At 40.1% G+C, this 20,836-nt stretch overlaps 3 protein-coding genes across 3 annotated transcripts; 2 read left to right on the forward strand and 1 right to left on the reverse strand.

Moving 5' to 3' along the window:
- Positions 1–3,609: 3,609 nt before the first annotated feature.
- Positions 3,610–4,473, reverse strand: LOC114287403 (large ribosomal subunit protein uL11). The gene has a single exon (XM_028230736.2). It carries the CDS (start codon positions 4,328–4,330, stop codon positions 3,830–3,832), a length of 501 nt encoding a protein of 166 aa, XP_028086537.1. The 5' UTR covers positions 4,331–4,473; the 3' UTR covers positions 3,610–3,829.
- A 9,942-nt stretch (positions 4,474–14,415) lies between these two features.
- Positions 14,416–14,766, forward strand: LOC145821382 (uncharacterized). The gene has a single exon (XM_082917893.1). It carries the CDS (start codon positions 14,416–14,418, stop codon positions 14,764–14,766), a length of 351 nt encoding a protein of 116 aa, XP_082774019.1.
- A 142-nt stretch (positions 14,767–14,908) lies between these two features.
- On the forward strand, positions 14,909–17,599 carry LOC145821383 (uncharacterized). The gene is made up of 5 exons (XM_082917894.1): positions 14,909–15,044; positions 15,325–15,558; positions 15,643–16,852; positions 17,013–17,068; positions 17,349–17,599. Exons 1-5 carry the CDS (start codon positions 14,909–14,911, stop codon positions 17,597–17,599), a joined length of 1,887 nt encoding a protein of 628 aa, XP_082774020.1.
- The last annotated feature ends 3,237 nt before the right edge of the window (positions 17,600–20,836 follow it).

The raw sequence follows: 20,836 nt of genomic DNA on the forward strand, positions 1-20,836 counted from the left end.
AAAGAGTGAGAAATAGCAAGTGGTGGCCAGTGGCGGCGGAAGACAGTGGTGGAAAGTGGCGACAGTGGGTGGTAGTAGGTGGTGGCGGGTGGATGTGGGTGGTGGTGGTGGGTGGGTGGGTGGGTGGGTGGATGACAGTGGTAGGTGGTGGGTGGTAACGGGTGGGTGGTGGTGGTGGTGGTGGTGGTAGCGGCGGGTGGTGGGTGGCGGTGGCAGGTGGGTGGCGGATAGCGGGTGGTGGTGGTGGTGGCGGCGGGTGGTGGGTGGCGGTGGCAGGTGGGTGGCGGATAGCGAGTGGTGGCGGGTAAGTGGTGGTGGCGGTTAGGTGGTGAGTGGTGGTGGTTGTGGATTGGTGGGTGACGGTGGCGGGTGGTGGCTGGTAGCGAGTGGGTAGTGGTGGTGGTGGTGGTGACGGGTGGTGGGTGGTGGTGGCAGATGGATGGCAGATGGCGGGTGGTGGTGGGTGGTGACGGGTGGGTGGTGGGTGGTGATGGTGGGTGGTAATGATGGGTGACGGTGTTGGGTGGTAGGTGGTAGCGAGTGGGTAGTGGTAGTGGTGGTGGAGGGTGGGTGGCTGGTGGCAGGTGGTGGCAGGTGGTGACGGTAGCGAGTGGGTGGGTAACAGTGGCGGGTGGTAGGTGGTAGCGAGTGGGTGGTGGTGGTGGTGGGTGGTGGTGGTGGTGGTGGGTGGTGGTGGCAGGTGGGTGGCGGGTGGATGGCAGGTGGCAGGTGGTGGATGGTAGTGGCAGGTGGGTGGTGAGTGGTGGTGGCAAGTAGGTGGCGGGCGGTGAATGGTAGTGGCAGGTGGTGGGTATTGACGGGTGGATGGTAGGTGGGTGGTGGGTAGTGGTGGGGGTGGTGGTGGTGGTGGTGGCGGCGGTGGCGGCGAGGGGTGGGTGGTGGTGGCGAGTGGATGGTGGTGGCAAGTGGTGGGTGATGGTGGCAGGTGGTGGGTGGTGGTAGTGGAAGACGGTGGTGGAAAATGGTGGTGGGTGGTGGCTAGTGTTGGGTGGTAAAAAAAAAAAAAACTGAAAACTCAAAATGGAAACACATTTTTTGTGTTTTCATTTTTTAGCCAAATTTATAAACTGAGACCATTGATTTATAAATCAAAAATTTTACCAAACAAGTTTTTATTTGAATTTTTAAAATTTTTGTAAATATAAACAGAAAACTGAAAACGTAAGTGTTACCAAACATCACCTTACTGTTTTATTATATATAACTCACATCTCTGACATAAACTTAAACATTAATATAATAACATATAATTTTATGTTATGTAACAGTTATTACGATATTTTATGTCTAATTTTGAACCGAAATTAACTTTAAGAGTAAATTAGAAAACTTAAAACATAAAAGACCAAAATGACAAAATGACCAAACATAAAATTCGCAAAATATAATTTACCCATGTTAATATGTTTATGTAGTCTTAGCCAAAGAGATATTGGTTGTTAAACCATGGAGATCAAAAATAAATTATTTTTCACAAGTTCTCCGAAATTATTTCCTTCCACAGACTATTGGTCCCAACGAATTAAATAGCCTTGATTTAAATTCTAATATTTGGTACAAAAGCCTAGTTTGGCTTGCAACACTTTTAATCTAAAAATTAAAAAATTATTAAAAAAACTTATAATTGATATCAAAAAGTTAAAAGTTGCGTTTGGTTGTATTTTGTAATTATGATTTCAGAGTATGAATTGTATTTTGAGTTTGTGAAGTTTGAAATTATGATTTGAGTGTAGAAAATTTATTTGGTAAAGAGTTTTGAAAAGAGTTTTGATTTGAGTGGAAAATAGTTAATGTGACATTTGATATTTGATACAAAAATTTACAACTCATAATTAAACATACAACTCAAAATTATTTTAAAGCACATAAAAAATTCAGAAAATATTTTTTTCAATTATATAAAAATTAACATACAAATTGCAAAAAAAAAAAAAAAAAAAAAAATCACTATTCCAGTCAACTGGCCGGACAAAATTTTCAAAAAAAAAATCTTGAAAACAGCGGCTAAGACAAAGCGCTCTACATAGTTTTCGAAAGGTAATTACAAAACACCTACCAAACATCATACGTGAGTGATGTTGCTGAATCATGATTTCAAAACATAACCAAACACAGCCAAAAATTCTCTTTTTTTCTTTACTTTTTGCATATTTTTCATAAAAATTCAAAAATTCATTCTAAACATACTAGTCTTCTTATTTCATATTTTAATTAAAAAATCAAAAAATTACTAAAATAGTTAATTCCCAAACTAGAGCTAGTCCAACTTTGTACTGCTATTGTAGACAAACCCATAAAACTTTTTCCCAAATAACTGAAAATTTGATATGCATATCATGAACTACACCACCAAGGAGTTAGCACCAAAAATACAATATAATAATAACAAAAAAAATTTATTTACATTAAAAAAATGCTACACATGCACAATAATAGTGCATACTTGCATGAAGGCATGCCCACGACTCCATTCGGACATAATTTTCCTCTCATGCAATTTTCTATACAAATCTAAACACAAGATATAGAGAAAAAGCAAGGAAGATTCCAAAATCATGAATCTTCATCATGTTCCTCATGCCTTTCTTCAACGATAGTCTCCAGTTCTGGAGAATTAGAAGGCTTATGAGGGTAGACAATGAGCGATGGAGCAACCTCCATCCAAGGATTTAAGCTCCTAATCATCTTGTTAGCCATTGTAGCTTAGCGTGACAACAAGAAGTTTCTTTGGACTAATTATGATGCAGTGAAAAATATGAACAACTCGAAGAATCTGCAGGATCAAATCTGTGAAGGGCCAGATTGTCTCTCTTCCTCCTCCTGCAGAAACAGAAGAAAGAGAGATGGAAGGTGAAGCTACTTTGTGTAATTCCAAAGGGCTCTGCTTTTGTTCTTGAATAGAGATTGTGTGATGGATTGAGAGGTCTATGAATGTAGAGGCCCTTTATATAGTTGGGATTAAGGGGAAGAAAGGGTAAAATTGCACATGGCCAATGAGAAAATGGATGGTAATGAAAATGCCAAGGAAAAGGATGGTAGTGAAAGTGGCATTAATGCCACAATTAATGGAAATGCAATAGAGGCAACTTGAGTGGCCACAAGAGGTTTGAGCCATTTTTAGGTTCCCCCTAACATTGAACCTTTTAGGAGCAAATCCCGACCCTGAAGCTAATTGTTTTGAGCCATTTTTAGGTTGTCCCAAACATTGAACATTTATGGATCAAATCCAACTACAAGACTAAAGTGAGAACAGTTTCGGATTTATACATACACTTCCAAATTGAGCTTCACAATAGTTCAAAGACAATGATTTGCATAACCTTGCTATGTAAGTGCAAACAAATTGGAAATGAATTCATTGCATATCCCTGAAGTTAGAAATCAATATTCAGTTTAGTCCCAAAAAAATCCAAAACAAAACCAGTATCAGTAATAGTAATAGTAATAGTAATGAACACAATCTGAATCACTTCACCATAATTAAGCTTAACTTGGCAACAATCTAATATCACCATGCAAAATCACATTTAGCAAAAACCCATAACAATTCAATGTTGAATGACCCTTGTAATGAAAACTAAAGATTCATTTGCACCAAATTTAATCATCAGATTTTATCAAATTTATGATCCGAATTATCATCACGTCCAAAAACCCTAAACATAAAATTTACATCTCCTCAAATGAAAAAATTCAAGCTCAAATCATCAAAAATCGGAGACATAAAAACTCAAACCCATAATTTCAAATTCCAAAAAAAAAAAAAAACAGAATCTTGGAACAAACCCTAAAAAGAAACCTAACCAAATCAATCCAGGGGAATCTCAACATCTCCATCATCGATCTCCTGCTGCAGATCCTTAGGGCTCTTCCCATCAACCGTACACCCAACAGAAACACACGTACCCAAAATCTCCTTCACAGTACCACTGAGATCTTTAGCCATCGATCTCGGCTTCATGACCTTGGCGATCTCGATAACATCATCGAGAGAGATGTTTCCAGTGTGCTTGATGTTCTTCGTCTTCTTGCGATCGCGCTCGGGCTCTTTCAGGGCCTTGATGACGAGCGCGGCGGCGGAGGGGACGACGGAGACTTTGGCCTGGCGGTTCTGGACGGTGAGCTTCACGGTGACTCGGAGGCCCTTCCAATCCTTCGCGGTCTCTTTGGCGATGTCTTCGCCGATTTTCTTGGGGGAGAGACCTAAAGGGCCGATTTTGGGGGCGAGTGAACTAGCTGCGCCGACTTCGCCGCCGGTTACCCGGACGTAGACGTCGACAACCTGTGATGGGTCGAACTTCGGCGGCATTTTCCGGCGACGCGGCGGCGGCGGTTCTGGAGAGAGATAGGAGAGAGAGTAGGGTTGGGTGCGGCGTTCAGAGGAGTGGAAGAGTGGGTTTTAGGGTTGATATAAAATTAGGGTTTTGCAGATGGAGACCGGGAAATTACTGATTTGTCATTGGACTAGTGAATTTTGGGTTGATGGGCTATTTGTTTGGGGGGTTGGTCTTTTTTATGGCCCAATTTTGGCAATTATGGGCCCAATCCAAAACATTATCAGTTTTGGATTTGGGTTCAGCCCAGGACATTTAGATTTAGGATTTGTTTGGTTTATAGATTTTTAGTGAGGCATTTATAAAAGAAAGGAAAGAAAAAATATAAGTGAAATATTAATGAAATATAATTATATTTTATATATAATTTTTCTTTTCATTTCCAAATCTTTTTCTAAATTCATAAACAAAACACAGCCTTAGGATTGGTTTTGCAATTATTTTTGTAGAGGATTTTTTTTTTTATCTTGTTCCCTTTTTATTTCTTCCTTTAGCCCATTCACTTTTATATTATAATTTTTATTTTTTGGATAAAATTTACACAGTGATTTTGGCAAGATAGTAAAAATGCCTTTATGGTTTAAATGTAATATTTTATCTTATTGATTTTTTAATATATTTTATCTTTTGTGATTATTTTAGCCCAAAAACTATATGCCAAACGAAACTAAACAACAAATTAAACCGTAACCAAAAAAATTCATCACGATGTAAGTAAATTACAAATATATCTTTGCTATATCATTCAGATAAAATTTTGTGTATGAATAAATTTTCTCTTTCCATTTTAACCCAAATTTCAAATCTATACAGAAATATAATGCAAAACAATCTCAATTGCTTTACTTCTTGTTTCCTCTTAACCTCATTTAAACTTACATATAACAAGTTGAAATCCTTCAATTCGAATATGAGTTTGTCTTATCCAACTTTACCTTTATTTTTTATTTTTTTATTGTAAGTAGTGAATTCATTTAACATATATAAAGACCTTTCTTTTGTAATTTACTTTTAATTATTTAATGTGAGACTTTTCTGGTTCACAGATAGTATGGCAAACACAATAATTTCATCAATTTTCTGCCCCAGTAAATTGGGAATGTTGCATGAAGTGGGTAACAATATGAAAGTCGCCATAATGTTAAAATACACTCTTTTTTTTACCGTATTTTATTTAGAAAAAATATAAAAATACAAAAATCGATCACAGAATTAAATACAAACTTTTCACATAAAAGAACTATTTTACTAGTCATCTAATGTAGCGCGCACAGGTGTCATTAATATTCAATTAATATGTATGTCACATAAAATGAAACATAGAGTGTAATAGAACAAATATAATCGTTGTAATATTACTCTTTCTTTTATCACACTAGTGTCTTTTTTTAAAATCTATTTCCATACCTTGCTGTTTTTAAACTTATGTGATTTTGCGAAATGTGATTGCATTAATTTATTATAAAACTTACTAAAATTTGTGTTTTAAATATGGGCCATGGCTGCGTGTGGATGTTCAAAAGACCAGACCTCGCCCTACGTCTCCTGTTGCGAGTCGTAGCTGGAGGAGGGGTAAGGATGGTGCTGCTGGGATGTCGGTGTCGGCGCTGGCGCCAACGCCAAAAATCCGCCGAGAGGAGGGACCAAGTGTGTCACGACCCCAAACCTCCCCTAGTAGTTTGGTACCGTGATGGCTAGTAATTCGAGATTACCGAAGGCCAACTTTCAAAATTCACACACAATCAGAGTATAAATGTATGGGGCTCACAAGTGCGGAAGCAATAATTTAAAATACAAGTGGTTCATAAGAGCAGTGCATAAGTCAAATGGAATGGCATACATCTTTACATAGGTTTAAAACTTGAATACAAATAAAATGAGGTACAAAAATATATATTACATCTTGATAAAAGGCTTCTCGAGCCGACATGTTCAAAATACATAAACTTCAAGATTGCCGACATAAACAAAAACACTCGAGCCACAAATCATAAAACATAATCTTCCAGTTTGCCGACATCCTCACTGCCGATATAACATACATGCAAAACACACACACATCTCGGCGTAGCCGACTTCTTGCTTGTTACCTACATATATACATAGGGAGGGTGAGTTTGGATACTCAGTGAATGGTATTAATAAAGGGGTTAAATGAATGATACCCGAGATCTTTACAAAACAATACATATTATATCCTTGTCAAAACCATACATAACATAGCTTAGCTTGGCTTGAAGTAAAACGTCATTCGAAGCTTGGTCTTTCAGAACTTACTTACTTACTTAACATATGTCAAATCTTCAAACATAACCTCGGCATAACCTCGGTCTTTCAAATCAAAAGCATAACCTCGGCATCGAGCACACCTGTTCATAGTCCGTCGGTGGCCGATATCTTAACAAGGGTGCTACTTAGGCTTAAGGTCCCCTAGCACGAAAGGACGGTGCTACTTAGGCTTAAGGTCCCCTAGCACGAAAGGACCCTCAAAACAAGATGTGCTGTGACAGTTTAGAGTGCTCCAGCACAAGGGACTTTCAAAACAAGATGTGCTGCGAAAGTTTAGAATCCTCCAGCACAAGGGACCTATGTTACAAAGGCCCGTAGCCCTTTAACACTAGAGTACAAATCAAGGGTGCTGCGAAAGTTTAGAGTCCTCCAGCACAAGGGACTTTCAAAACAAGATGTGCTGCGAAAGTTTAGAGTCCTCCAGCACAAGGGACTTTCCGAAAATGTCATCAAAACAAAACTTATACTTGATACACAAAACTTATACTTGATACATAAAAATAGGGGTAATCATTCATGCTTGATCAAATACTTTTATCAAAACGAAACAAGGCTTTATCAAATCTTTATAACATAACTTTATTAAAAATACCACTCACATTAGTTCTTGGGACGTCGGGATCAGGGCAAGGTCCAAGTCCTACAAACACATGGCAAATATACTGAGCATACTTCTCAAAACAGGTCTCACATGCACGCAATGATCTCGGAAAAACATGCTGGAAGTCAAAACACTGTTTTACATGTCAGGAAGACATGCTGGGTACCAACCAGGTCATTGCCGAGGTCCCACACCTCCTGGCCGAGGTGTGGCTACCTAGGCTTCGGCGTGCGGCTGCATGCCGTGGTGCGCTCAAGACGACTAAAGGTGTAAATGATCATGCAAAGTAGGCCAAGGTGAGATACGATGCTTGGCCTAAGTGTGAGGTCTAGGCGAGAGTGATCTCGGCGACTACACCTCGGGAAGTGAGGTCTGGAGATCTAGGTTTCCACCCATGAAGAACAGGAAGAACATGAGCATGAAGATCATGAAGAACATTGATGCCAAAATCATAACTTCTTTATTTACAAAATCTGGGATTTCATGCTATGAGTTCGAAAACATGGACCTGGGTACCCATACTTGAAAATCATGTGAAAACAAATACAAAAACATGGATCTTGGCATGAGGTTTCGGATCAAAACATGACTTTTCTTGAAGAACACATGAATGCTATTTCCTCTTTCTAAAACCGAACTTCAAAGCAATGCATGGCTTACAAATCATATTTAATCATGCAATGCAATAACATAAACATAAAGAACGACAAGAGCAGATCAAGAATCTAACCTTAGAACACGGATCTAACGGTTCGATATCTAAGAATCAAGCTTAGAAATCCATTCTCCCTCAAAAACTCTTCTTCCTCTCTTAAAGCTTCTCTCTCCTCTTCAAAACAAAGATACAACAAATGATAGGTTTCTCTCTCTGCCGGCTGACTTAACACTCAGCTCGGACACGTGGCAACGGCTGGTTGGTTCTCCTAAAAAAGATGATAGATTGACAAGACAAGACTATGACAAAGCGTATCTAACAAGCTACTCGGTAAGGCAATCCGGCAAGGGGTGACATCGGCTAAGGACAAAGCTTCGGCAACTAAGGTGACAATGACCTCGGCTAGGAAGGACAACACTTGACTAAGCTGTGCCATACCTTGGCCTAGATATGCCACACCTCGGTCTAGGTCATACCACTCCAGGACAAGATCGCTTAGGTGCAAAGGTAACATCTCGGCTAATACACATCTCGGCCTTGGTGATCCACACCTCGGCCTAGATAATTACATCTCGGCCAATAGGTCAAGGCGAAGGTAGAGGTCAAACAAAGGGGTTCCAAGGCAATTTCTATGTTGAAGGTGACCTCGGCTTGGAATGATCTAGGTTTAACATAACCTAGGCTTGGCATGACCTAGGCTTAATATAACTTAGGCTTGGCATGTCCTCGGCTTAACATCAAGGAGGGAGCAAAGCATGCACACAACACTTAAGCAAATCACATGAACACAAAACAAGGCATGGACCTTACTTAGGCAAAACAAGTCAAAAACATACAAATGCAAGCTTAACGAGTCGTAATCATACAAATGATCATGAACATGACTAAGACATGAATACGGGTTGTTACATCCTTCCCCCCTTAAAGAAGTTTGGTCCCCAAACTTCGCTTACCTTGTTCCCAAAACGGCTCCGGATGTCGAGTTATCATCTCTTCTGATCATCTCTAGCTTTTACCTTGGGACAATCTTTAATGCGATGACCTCTCTCGCCGCATCCGAAACAAGCTCCAGTTGCCCGAAGACAAACCCCAAAATGTAGCTTCCCACAACTCCCACATGTCGGCCTGGTGCCACCTTCTTGATTCGCGCTGTTGGGACTATCCTCCTCTGTCTTCTCCTCGGCATCATTCGGGTCTGCCTCTTCTTCGCGATTATCGTAGGTCTGCCTCTTCCTCTGATTCTTCCCCAAACTTTGACTTCTATTCAGGTTAGCTTCTGCAAGGATGGCTTTATCTAACACTCCAGCATACGTCGGCATGTTGAGCAAATTAACTTGATCTTGTATCGGCCCTCGAAGTCCACTCTCAAACTTCTTAGCTTTTCTGTATTCGTTGTCGACCATGTGAGGTGCATACCTTGCCAACTCGGTGAACGCACGATCATACTCTGCCACTGTTTTGCTACCCTGTGCCAACATCTGAAATTCTGTGGTCTTGCGATCTCGGACACTGAGTGGAAAATGGTTGTCATAGAACAGCTCCGAAAATCTGGCCCAAGTCAAGTCTGGGTTACCTTTTCGGATCATCATCCACTATCTACGAGCGTCGTCTTCCAATGTGAATGCTGCTAATGACACCTTCTGAGCGTCAGTGCTGGGAAAAACCTCGAATAACTTCTCCATTTCAAGAACCCACGCTTCTGCCTTCATCAGCTCTATACCTCCATGGAACTTCGGCGGTTTCATCTTCTTGAATTCTCTGATCAGGGTCAATGTGTCATCTCCATACAAAGCTGGATGTGGAGGCACTTGTGGTACTGGCGGTGGTGGAACTACATGTCGACCATCCGTCTGCGCGGCCTGGGTGGAGGTGGTACCGGTGTTCTGTTGCCTTGCCTGCCTTAACTCATCGGCCAAACTTTCAACCAATCTTTCTAATCTGTCTATTCTGTCCTCGGATTGATCTCGGCCAACTAGGGTTCTACTTCTTCTCATGATGCTAGGAGTATGCAGGATGTGACTCTTAAAAAAAAATGAACAAATGAGCATGTATGCAAGTGAACATGATCATGCCGATGTAACAAATGCTCATGCCGAGATGATGCACACCTTGTCAAGTAGCAAGCAATATGATGCAATCCTAAAATCATTCTAAGGGACATCCTATGCTCTTTAGGACTCAAAGTGTGTGAATAACGTACTATAAGGAACTTGTGCTCTGATACCATTCTGTCACAACCCCAAACCGCCCCTAGTAGTTTGGTGCCGTGATGGCCAGTAATCCGAGATTATCGAAGGCCAACTTTCAAAATTCACACACAATCAGAGTATAAATGTATGGGACTCACAAGTGCGAAAACAATAATTTAAAATACAAATGGTTCATAAGAGCAGTGTATAAGTCAAATGGAATGGCATACATCTTTACATAGCTTTAAAACTTGAATATAAATAAAATGAGGTACAAAAATACATATTACATCTTGATAAAAGGCTTCTTGAGCCGACATGTTCAAAATACATAAACTTCAAGATTGCTGACATAAACAAAAATACCTGAGCCATAAATCATGAAACATAATCTTCCAGTTTGCCGACATCCTCACTGCCGACATAACATACATGCAAAACACACACACATCTCGGCGTAGCCGACTTCTTGCTTGTTACCTACATATATACATAGGGAGGGTGAGTTTGGATACTCAGTGAATGGTATAAGTAATAAAGGGGTTAAATGAATGATACCCGAGATCTTTACAAAACAATACATATTATATCCTTGTCAAAACCATACATAACATAGCTTAGCTTGGCTTGAAATAAAACGTCATTTGAAACTTGGTCTTTCAGAACTTACTTACTTACTTAACATATGTCAAATCTTAAAACATAACCTCGGCATAACCTCGGTCTTTCAAATCAAAAGCATAACCTCGGCATCGAGCACACCCGTTCATAGTCCGTCGGTGGCCGATATCTTAACAAGGGTGCTACTTAGGCTTAACGTCCCCTAGCACGAAAGGACGGTGCTACTTAGGCTTAAGGTCCCCTAGCACGAAAGGACCCTCAAAACAAGATGTGCTGCGACAGTTTAGAGTCCTCCAGCACAAGGGACTTTCAAAACAAGATGTACTGCGAAAGTTTAGAGTCCTCCAGTACAAGGGACCTATGTTACAAAGACCCGTAGCCCTTTAACACTAGAGTACAAATCAAGGGTGCTACAAAAGTTTAGAGTCCTCCAGCACAAGGGACTTTCAAAACAAGATGTGCTGCGAAAGTTTAGAGTCCTCTAGCACAAGGGACTTTCAAAACAAGATGTGCTGCGAAAGTTTAGAGTCCTCCAGCACAAGGGACTTTCCGAAAATGTCATCAAAACAAAACTTATACTTGATACGCAAAACTTATACTTGATACATAAAAATAGGGGTAATCATTCATACTTGATCAAATATTTTTATCAGAACGAAACAAGGCTTTATCAAATCTTTATAATATAACTTTATTAAAAATACCACTCACATTAGTTCTTGGGACGTCGGGATCAAGTCAAGGTCCAAGTCCTACAAACACACGGCAAATATACTGAGCATACTTCTCAAAACAGGTCTCACATGCATGCAATGATCTCGGAAAAACATGCTGGAAGTCAAAACACTATTTTACATGTCAGAAAGACATGCTGGGTACCAACCAGGTCATTGCCGTGGTCCCACACCTCCTACCTGAGGTGTGGCTACCTAGGCTTCGGCGTGCAGCTGCATGCCGAGGTCCGCTCAAGACGACTAAAGGTGTAAATGATCGTGCAAGGTAGGCCAAGGTGAGATATGATGCTTGGCCTAAGTGTGAGGTCTAGGCGAGAGTGATCTCGGCGACTACACCTCGGGAAGTGAGGTCTGGAGATCTGGGTTTCCACCCGTGAAGAACAGGAAGAACATGTACATGAAGATCATGAAGAACATGGATGCCAAAATCATAACTTCTTTATTTACAAAATCTGGAATTTCATGCTATGAGTTCGAAAACATGGACCTGGGTACCCATACTTGAAAATCATGTGAAAACAAACACAAAAACATGGATCTTGGCATGAGGTTTCTGATCAAAACATGATTTTTCTTGAAGAACACGTGAATGCTATTTCCTCTTTCTAAAACCGAACTTCAAAGCAATGCATGGCTTACAAATCATATTCAATCATGCAATGCAATAATATAAACATAAAGAACGACAAGAGCAGATCAAGATTCTAACCTTAGAACACGAACCTAACGATTCGATCTCTAGGAATCAAGCTTAGAAATCCACTCTCCCTCAAGAACTCTTCTTCCTCTCTTAAAGCTTCTCTCTCCTCTTCAAAACAAAGATACAACAAATGATAGGTTTCTCTCTCTGTCGGCTGACTTAACACTCAGCTCGGACACGTGGCAACGGCTGGTTGGTTCTCCTAAAAAAGGTGATAGATTGACAAGACAAGACTATGACAAAACGTATCTAACAAGCTCGAGTGTAAGGCACTCCGGCAAGGGGTGACATTGGCTAAGGACAAAGCTTCGGCAACTAAGGTGACAACGACCTCGGCTAGGAAGGACAACACTTGACTAAGCTATGCCACACCTTGGCCTAGATGTGCCACACCTCGGTCTAGGTCATACCACTCCAGGACAAGATCGCTTAGGTGCAAAGGTAACATCTCGGCCTAGATAATACACATCTCGACCTTAGTGATCCACACCTCGGCCTAGATAATGACATCTCGGCCAATATGTCAAGGGTGGAGGTCAAACAAAGGGGTTCCAAGGCAATTTCTATGCTGAAGGTGACCTCGGCTTGGAATGATCTAGGCTTAACATAACCTAGGCTTGGCATGACCTAGGCTTAACATAACTTAGGCTTGGTATGTCCTAGGCTTAACATCAAGGAAGGAGCAAAGCATGCACACAACACTTAAGCAAATCACATGAACACAAAACAAGGCATGGACCTTACTTAGGCAAAACAAGTCAAAAACATGCAAATGCAAGCTTAACGAGTCGTAATCATACAAATGCTCATGAACATGACTAAGACATGAATACGGGTTGTTACAAAGTGTGGGTGTGTCATATCCTAGTTTGGAAGGAGCCTCTCGGTTGGAAAAGGATGGTCAATTCGCGTATAAGCAGGAGAAGATTTTGGCGATGATGGGGGACGTTGGGGATTTATTGCCTTCCCAGGAGGAGGGTGAACGGGAACGGTTGCTGAACCCTGAGGTTTTGAAATCTGGGCCTAAACATTGTGGGCTAGTGGTGGTGGAGGTGGACTCATCTCAAAAGAAGCTCAATCAGGATAGCGTGTTACTTCATAATGAAACCCATGAGGCTTACTCTATGGGGTCCAACTTTGCTTTGACTAAATGGTACACTGCGAGGTTGGACTCATCTGGATTGGCTAAGTGTGTAGGCCCATCTTTACCCTCTCATTTGATGGATATAGATAAAGGGTTAGTGTTGTCAAAACCAGATTTGGTGATCAGATAGGAGCCTCTTGTGTCCTTAGCCCTAGCTGGTAGGGTGGGGAAGAAATAGAAGAAAATAGGTCGTAATCAAAATGGGGCTACTAGGTCTGGTGAGTTACAAGTGGGTGTGAAGCGGAGTTTGATTGGTGAGGAGGTGAATGCAAATGAAGGATTTTCAAAGGAGAAACGGGTTCGGCTTGATGTTATCATGGTCGGTTCTGATTCAACGGCGGTGGCTGGGCCCCAGCCCCGCCAAAAGCAATGAAAACCATCTGTTGGAACTGCCGTAGGCTTGGGAACCCATGGACAGTTCGTTTTCTTCAACTTTTGTTGAAGAAGGAAGTGCCTGCTCTGGTTTTCCTGGTGGAAACCAATCTTAATACTAGAGCTATGGAGCGAATTTGCTGTAAACTTGGTATGCAGGGGTGTTTTACGGTTGATCGAGTGGGGCTCTTGGGTGGTTTAGCATTATTATGGGTTTGTGAGATTCGGTTACAGATTAAAATCTATTCAAAGGGACATGTTGATTCCATAATCCTCTCTGAGTCTGGAGCTGCATCATGGTGTTTTACAGGGTTCTATGGAAATCCGATCGTTTCTCTGAGGGGTGATTCTTGGGAACTGTTGAACGACTTCAGGATCATATGAATTTGTCGTGGGTGTGAGTTGGAGATTTTAATGAAATTTTGTATGCTCATGAAAAGTCTGGGATGGCGGCGAGAAGTCAAAGGCAGATGGATGGGTTCCGGCAGGTTCTCTCGGATTGTGACTTAGCTGATCTGGGCTTTGAAGGGGCGACTTTTACGTGGTGCAATGGTCGGAAAGGCGGAGCCATGATCCGAGAATGATTGGATAGATGTGTGGCTAATGGGAGGTGGCTTACTTCTTTTCCACTGGCTAGGGTCTACCACTTGGGAGGTACATCGTCTAACCATCTCCCTATATTGTTAAATCTGGAAGGAGTTAAAGCTCAGGTGGCTCAAAGGCCGAAATGTCAGAAGTTGTATCACTTTAAAGCAATGTGGTTACGAGAGGATGATTGTGAAGGAATAATTACAAGGGAATGGAATCAGGATAGTAATCTCTCTGGAATTGAGCTGGTGTCAGGTAAAATGAAGGCGGTGGTTTCTCAATTGCAAAATTGGAATTGGCGGGTTCTAGGTAATATGAAACGTAAGTTGCAACTAAAATTGGCCGCTATTCAACGGTTTCAAGCCCTGCCTATTCTTAGTGATGCTGATATGGACGAGTTGCGTCAAGTCCAATTGGAGGTGGATGAGCTTCTTGAAAAAGAATCGGTGACGTGGGCTCAACGGGCTCGTGCGAATTGGCTGAAGGATGGGGATAGAAACACTGTTTTTTTTCCATGAGAAAGCATCCCAACGGCAGAAGAAGAAGGTAATATCAGGTCTGGAAAATGAAAGGGGTGAGTGGTGCTCGAAGCCAGCTGAATTAGAGGAGATTGTGATAAACTATTTTAAAGATTTGTTTACCACCCGTAATCCTAGTCGTATGGATGAGGTAGTTGACTGTATCACTCCATCTATAACTGAAGGAATGGCTCAGCGGTTGAATAGGCTTTTTGTGGCAAATGAGGTTTGTCTAGCTTTGTTCCAAATGCACCCCACAAAGGCCTCTGGGCCTGATGGTACTCCAGCTCTCTTTTTTCAAAAATTTCTGGGACTTGGTGAGCGGAGACGTGTGTTGGGCTGTTTTGGGAATTCTAAATGAGGGGCGAGATGTTCCTTTGATTAATGATACATATATTGTTCTCATTCCAAAATTGAAAAACCCACAACTGCCTAGTCAATTTCGTCCAATTAGCCTGTGCAATGTCGTGTATAAGCTAGTTTCGAAGGTCTTAGCTAATCGGCTTAAGGAGGTGTTGGAAATGGTAGTGTCAATAAATCAGAGTGCCTTTGTTCCAGGACGGGCTATTATTGATAATGTGTTAATGGCTTTCGAAGTGTTCCACTACCTTAAGAATAAAAGATTGGGCAGTACCGGGTATTTTGCGTTAAAGCTTGATATGAGTAAAGCCTACGACCGGGTGGAGTGGGGCTTTTTGGAGGTAGTGATGGTCAAGATGGGCTTCCCGTTAAAATTTGTTGATTTGGTGATGCACTGTGTATCGAGTGTCTCTTATTCAATGCTTCTGAATGGTAAGCCAATACATTTTTTTCAACCCTCGCGGGGCCTTCGGTAAGGTGATCCTATCTCCCCGTATGTCTTCTTGCTGTGTCCAGAGGCATTATCGGCTCTGATACGGCGGGCCGAAATAGAGGGACAACTTTCTGGCATATCAATTACTCGAGGGGGACCTCAAATTTCCCATCTTTTTTTTGCCGATGATAGATTGTTGTTTGCTAAGCCGACTGACCAGTCATTGACTACCGTTCAAGCTATGTTGCGGAAATATGAATGGCAAAAAGTCAATTTTGAAAAATCAAGGATATGTTTCAGTCCGAATGTGCGGATGACGAAGCAGGTACGTTTTTCAGCTGTGGTGGGTATGGGCCAATTGGTGACTAACGGGAAATACTTGGGGATGCCGTCTATTGTGGGTCGGACCAAAAAGGCAATGTTTGGTTATATAAAGGATAGACTGTGGCAGTGTCTCAATGGCTGGAACGAAAAATCTTTGTCGGCAGCGGGAAGAGAAATTCTTATTAAGGTAGTCGTTCAAGCTATCCCAACTTACATCATGTCCTGTTTTGAATTGCCAGATGGGCTGTGCCGTGAGATTAGTGGTATGATTGCACGATTCTGGTGGGGTCAATGTGAGGAACGGCGCAAGATTCACTGGTGCAGTTGGCAGACTCTTTGTAAGGTGAAACCTGAAGGCGGGATGGGTTTTCGATCTCTTGTGGCTTTTAATAAAGCTTTGCTAGCTAAGCAATCTTGGCGACTCCTTCAATTCCCGAATAGTTTGGTGGCCCAGGTTTTGAAAGCTAAATATTATCCGCAGTGCTCGATTCTTGATACACCTCTGGGGGCAAGTCTATCTTTTTCGTGGAGGAGTATTTGGAATGCGCGACCTCTCTTGGTAGAAGGTTTACGATGGAGAGTGGAGAATGGGGCTCAAAATCGCATTTCGAAGGACAAATGGGTTCTGCAGCCTTTTTCTTTCAAAATCTGCTCCATTTCTTCTTACCTGGGCGTCGATGCTAAGGTGAGTGCCCTGATTGATCATGATTTGGGGAACTGGGATGAGCTAGTGCTTGGTGCTTGCTTCCCACCTTTTGAGATTGAGGTTATTAAATTGATACCTATTTGTCCATACTTGGCGGAGGATACACTAGTGTGGCATTACACAAAACAGGGGCAGTTTTCGGTTAGATCGGCTTACCATCTTGCAATGGGCATCCGCAGCAGGACTGCACATGCTTCGTCATCGAATGGTAGCCAAGAACGGGCTGGTTTTTGGAAGACTTTTCTGGAATATGTGGATTCCTGGTAAGATTAAGTTTTCGGCTGGAAAATGTGTTTGGAAATTTTGCTAGTGCGATCTAAATTATGGGCACGGAAGGTATTAACTAATGCTGATTGTGGTCTTTGCCATCAAGTTGTTGAATCAATTCATCACTGTTTTTTTGATTGCCTTTTTGCAAAAAAGGTGTGGGCATGTAGCAGCTTTGCCCTGGTTGCTCATCGATAACGGGGTGGGACTTTGTTTGACTGGATTATAGAGGTCATTTCATTTTTTGATTTATCAACTGGGGAGTTGTTTTGGGTAATGTGCTGGTGCATCTGGACACATCGCAACCAAATGATGTTCAATAATAAGGCCCAATCTGAGGTGGAGCTTGCTCAGTATGCATATGAATATTACCAAGAAGTTTGTGCAGTCCACTGTCGTGTTTGGGTGTCGCAGCATGTTCACATGCCAATTTATTGGATTCCCCCAGAGGTAGGGCTGTTTAAAGCTAATTTTGATGGGCTTGCTTTGTAGTCGAAGGCTTTATTGGTGTTGGGGTTGTGGTTCGAGACCATAAGGGTGCAGTCATTGCTGTCATGTCAGCCAAAAGGGCGTCAGCGATGGATGTGGATTGTATTGAGGCCTTTGCAGCGCTTGCAGCTATTCAGTTCGCGTTGGATCTGGGGTTGCACCACATAATTATTGAAGGTGACTCACTAACGATAGTTTGCGCCTTTCACTCAGCTTTGAAGTCCTTGGCTTCATTTGGGCATTTTGTGGCGTAAGCTCAATCTCTGCTGCCCAGATTCCAGTCCTGGACTGTTCAGCATGTGAAACGGGAAGGGAATTCGGTAGCCCATTGTCTAGTTAGGTTGGCGTTTGCTAGGGAGAACTTTTCCATATGGATGGAGGAGGTTCCGTTGTCTTTACGCTCCCTTATTAGGAGGGAGGCGTCTCTTTGATTTTGCATTTCTTGTTCCATTATTATTTTGACCATCTAAAAAAAAAATACGATTTTATAAGATAACTTCACTTTAGAAAATAAGTTCAATGGTGTCTCTTTTGTCAAAGAAATATACATCGAAACACACACTTCTAGAAAAAAATGAGTATGTAGAATTTTCATCCATATATCTACACTGCACTGTTTTTCTTAATATTTTTCTATGTACGAATTCTGATTCTCTAATGTTGTGTTTGGTTGAGGGATTTGGAAAGGGATTTTGAAAGGAAAATGGAAAAGGTAGGTGAAATGTGAATAAAATATGCCTATATTTCACCTAATTTCACACACTTTTTCTCTTTCCCTTTTCAAATCCATCCTCAAATCCCCTAACCAAACACAGTAATAGTACTGTTTTACCCCACCAAAGGCAAAGCAACAATAACAAAAGATCACAGACAATAATTAATCACTTCATTAGACATTAACCACAAAAAAAAAAAAAAAAAAAAAAACATTTGTTTGGCAATATGTAAACCATCAATCATGGATCAATCCACCAGTCATCTGTTTATACATTTGATTGCTAATCCATAGTTGGTAAATAATGGACCCCCTGAGTCTCTCTTCATCATCTCATGTTAAGCTTTTAAAGGACAAGAAGCACGTTACGTAACCACAAACAAATGTTTTTCGTTAGAACACATCGAAATAGCCAAAATGGATCAAATGAAATCTATATTATTATTATTATAAGTCTTTACGTAATCAACCTAATTAATTAATTCAGAATCTTCACTTTGGCGAATGATTGTGGAGTCTAACACCTGTCTATTGGAAGCTCTGTCTCCCCCTCCTCTACCTACTAGATAAGAGATTTGGACTGACTTATTTTTAAAGGTAAAATGAAAGGGATTCGTAGTTAGAGGATCAATAGTAAAAAGATTATAAGTGAAGGAATTAAGTAAAATTATATTTTTTTTATGATAGTTGTTAATGTAAGAATTGTTAAATTATTTTTATATAAAATAAAAATACAAAAATATTAAACATTAATGTTCAAAAAAAAAACGCCTAACATGTAAAAAATAAAAAAATAAATAAAACAAATAAAACTGTGATTTTTACTTAACAAAAAATTAAACATTAATGTTCAAATAAAATGACCATCATGTAAAAAAAAAAAAAATAGTCTTCCGTACTATTTTCTAATACCAAGTCCTAAGCCTCTATTCTATTCCTCTCCCCAGGACCCATCCTAATCCGGAGAAGATTATAAATCCTCTCCATCTCCCAAAATAAATACAAAATTAATGGATCCCACCACCATCTCAATTCCAATTTCTCCTTCTATCTTTCAAAACAAACTGAGTCCAAGGGAGCAATAGATTGAGGCGGCCAGCCACCCCCTCAAAGTTTCAAAAATTCTTCCTATTATAGTATTAATTAAAAATATTTTCAAAATATATTAGTTCTACCTTAAGAATACTTTGGAAAATTTAATAACCATCCCATAAATTATTAATTTTTTTAAAATATTATTAGTACTGTAGGTATTAATGTACAATTTTTTTAGTGGCATATACACCTCGTTCATAAATTATAATCTTAGTCCTGTATATGTTTCCAATAATGATGATGTCAATTTATGATAACCTCACTTTCTTAATATTTTTTTAAATAATAAATAAATCTCAAATGATGAAGATTTTTTTTTGAACAGAAAATGATGAAGATGATTGTCATGTTATGTCAACCTGTGCTAACCGTCAACTTACTCCTCTCTTTTTTTTTTAATTTTATTTTCAAAAATCATTTCAATGATGATGATGATTTAAATAAGGGAGATTTACCAATAAATCTTAAAATGTAAATTTATGAACTCACTACAAAATTTTCTTAGTTTAGTGACATTTGAAAGTGTCACAAAACTATTCTTCTAATGACATTTTTTGGTCTTGTGGCATTTTGAACAAGTGCCACTTCTATCGGTGCCACGGTAGATACGAGTGTCACGGTAGATACTTGCAAGTGCCACTGTACCATCATGGCTGAAAACTTTCAATGACATTTTAATGTCATGGTAGATATTATTTGTGGCACTATCAAGCGCCATTAAAAAAAGAGTTAGTGACACTTGTAAGTGTCATTACACCATTAAGACTAAAACCTTTCAGTGACACTTTAATGTCATGGTAGGCACTATTCGTGACGCTATCAAGTACCATTCATGACGATAATTCGTTGTAGAACAATTTGATCCGCTCTTGCAGAGACTCGAACCGCCAACTTTCCCCACCATAAACCTTATACACCACACTCTTCCCACTATACCTCTATAGCACCACATGATTATATATGTAACATATATTATTTATATAGTACATACATCCATATTAATATAAAAGTATATGTATAAACATAATTATTTTGTTGAACATAATTTATGTAAAATAAACTATTTACTGCCAAAATAAAAAAAAAAGACCACTTTTGGCAACTAAAAATATTTTTCAGTCGCTAATTCTATACTTTTGGCTACTAATTGTTTTTTAGTTGCTAAAAAACTTAACTTTTATCGACCAAAATCGGATTTGGTCGTCAAAGATGCACTTTTAGCTACCAAAATTTTGGTCACCAAAAAATTTTATTCCCGCTTTAGGATTTTAGTTCTCCCGCGCTAAAAATGACTACTTTTGGCAACTAAACTTATTTTTTAGTCGCCAATTGTAGACTTTTGGCTACTAAAATTTTTTTTGGCACCAAAAAGCTTTACTTTTGGCTACTAAATTTTTTTTAGTCGGTAAAACCCATATAATCAGCGACCAAACTTATTTTTGGTCGCCAATTGTAGACTTTTGGTTACTAAATTTTTTTAGTCGCCAAAAAGCTTTACTTTTGGCATCTAATACTGTTTTGGTCGCTGAAAGCTATACTTTCAGCGACCAAATTTTTTTGGTCAGGAAGTTTAGTCGCCGAATATGCTTTTTTCGATAGTGTATATTGAGTTTAATTCATTTATTTTTAATCATTTACTGCATTTTAAAAATTTAGAAAATATATTGACATTTTTTTGTTT

The sequence above is a fragment of the Camellia sinensis genome, chromosome 3, assembly GCF_055761805.1.
Source record: "Camellia sinensis isolate YWXY chromosome 3, ASM5576180v1, whole genome shotgun sequence".
NCBI classification, from domain to species: domain Eukaryota; kingdom Viridiplantae; phylum Streptophyta; class Magnoliopsida; order Ericales; family Theaceae; genus Camellia; species Camellia sinensis.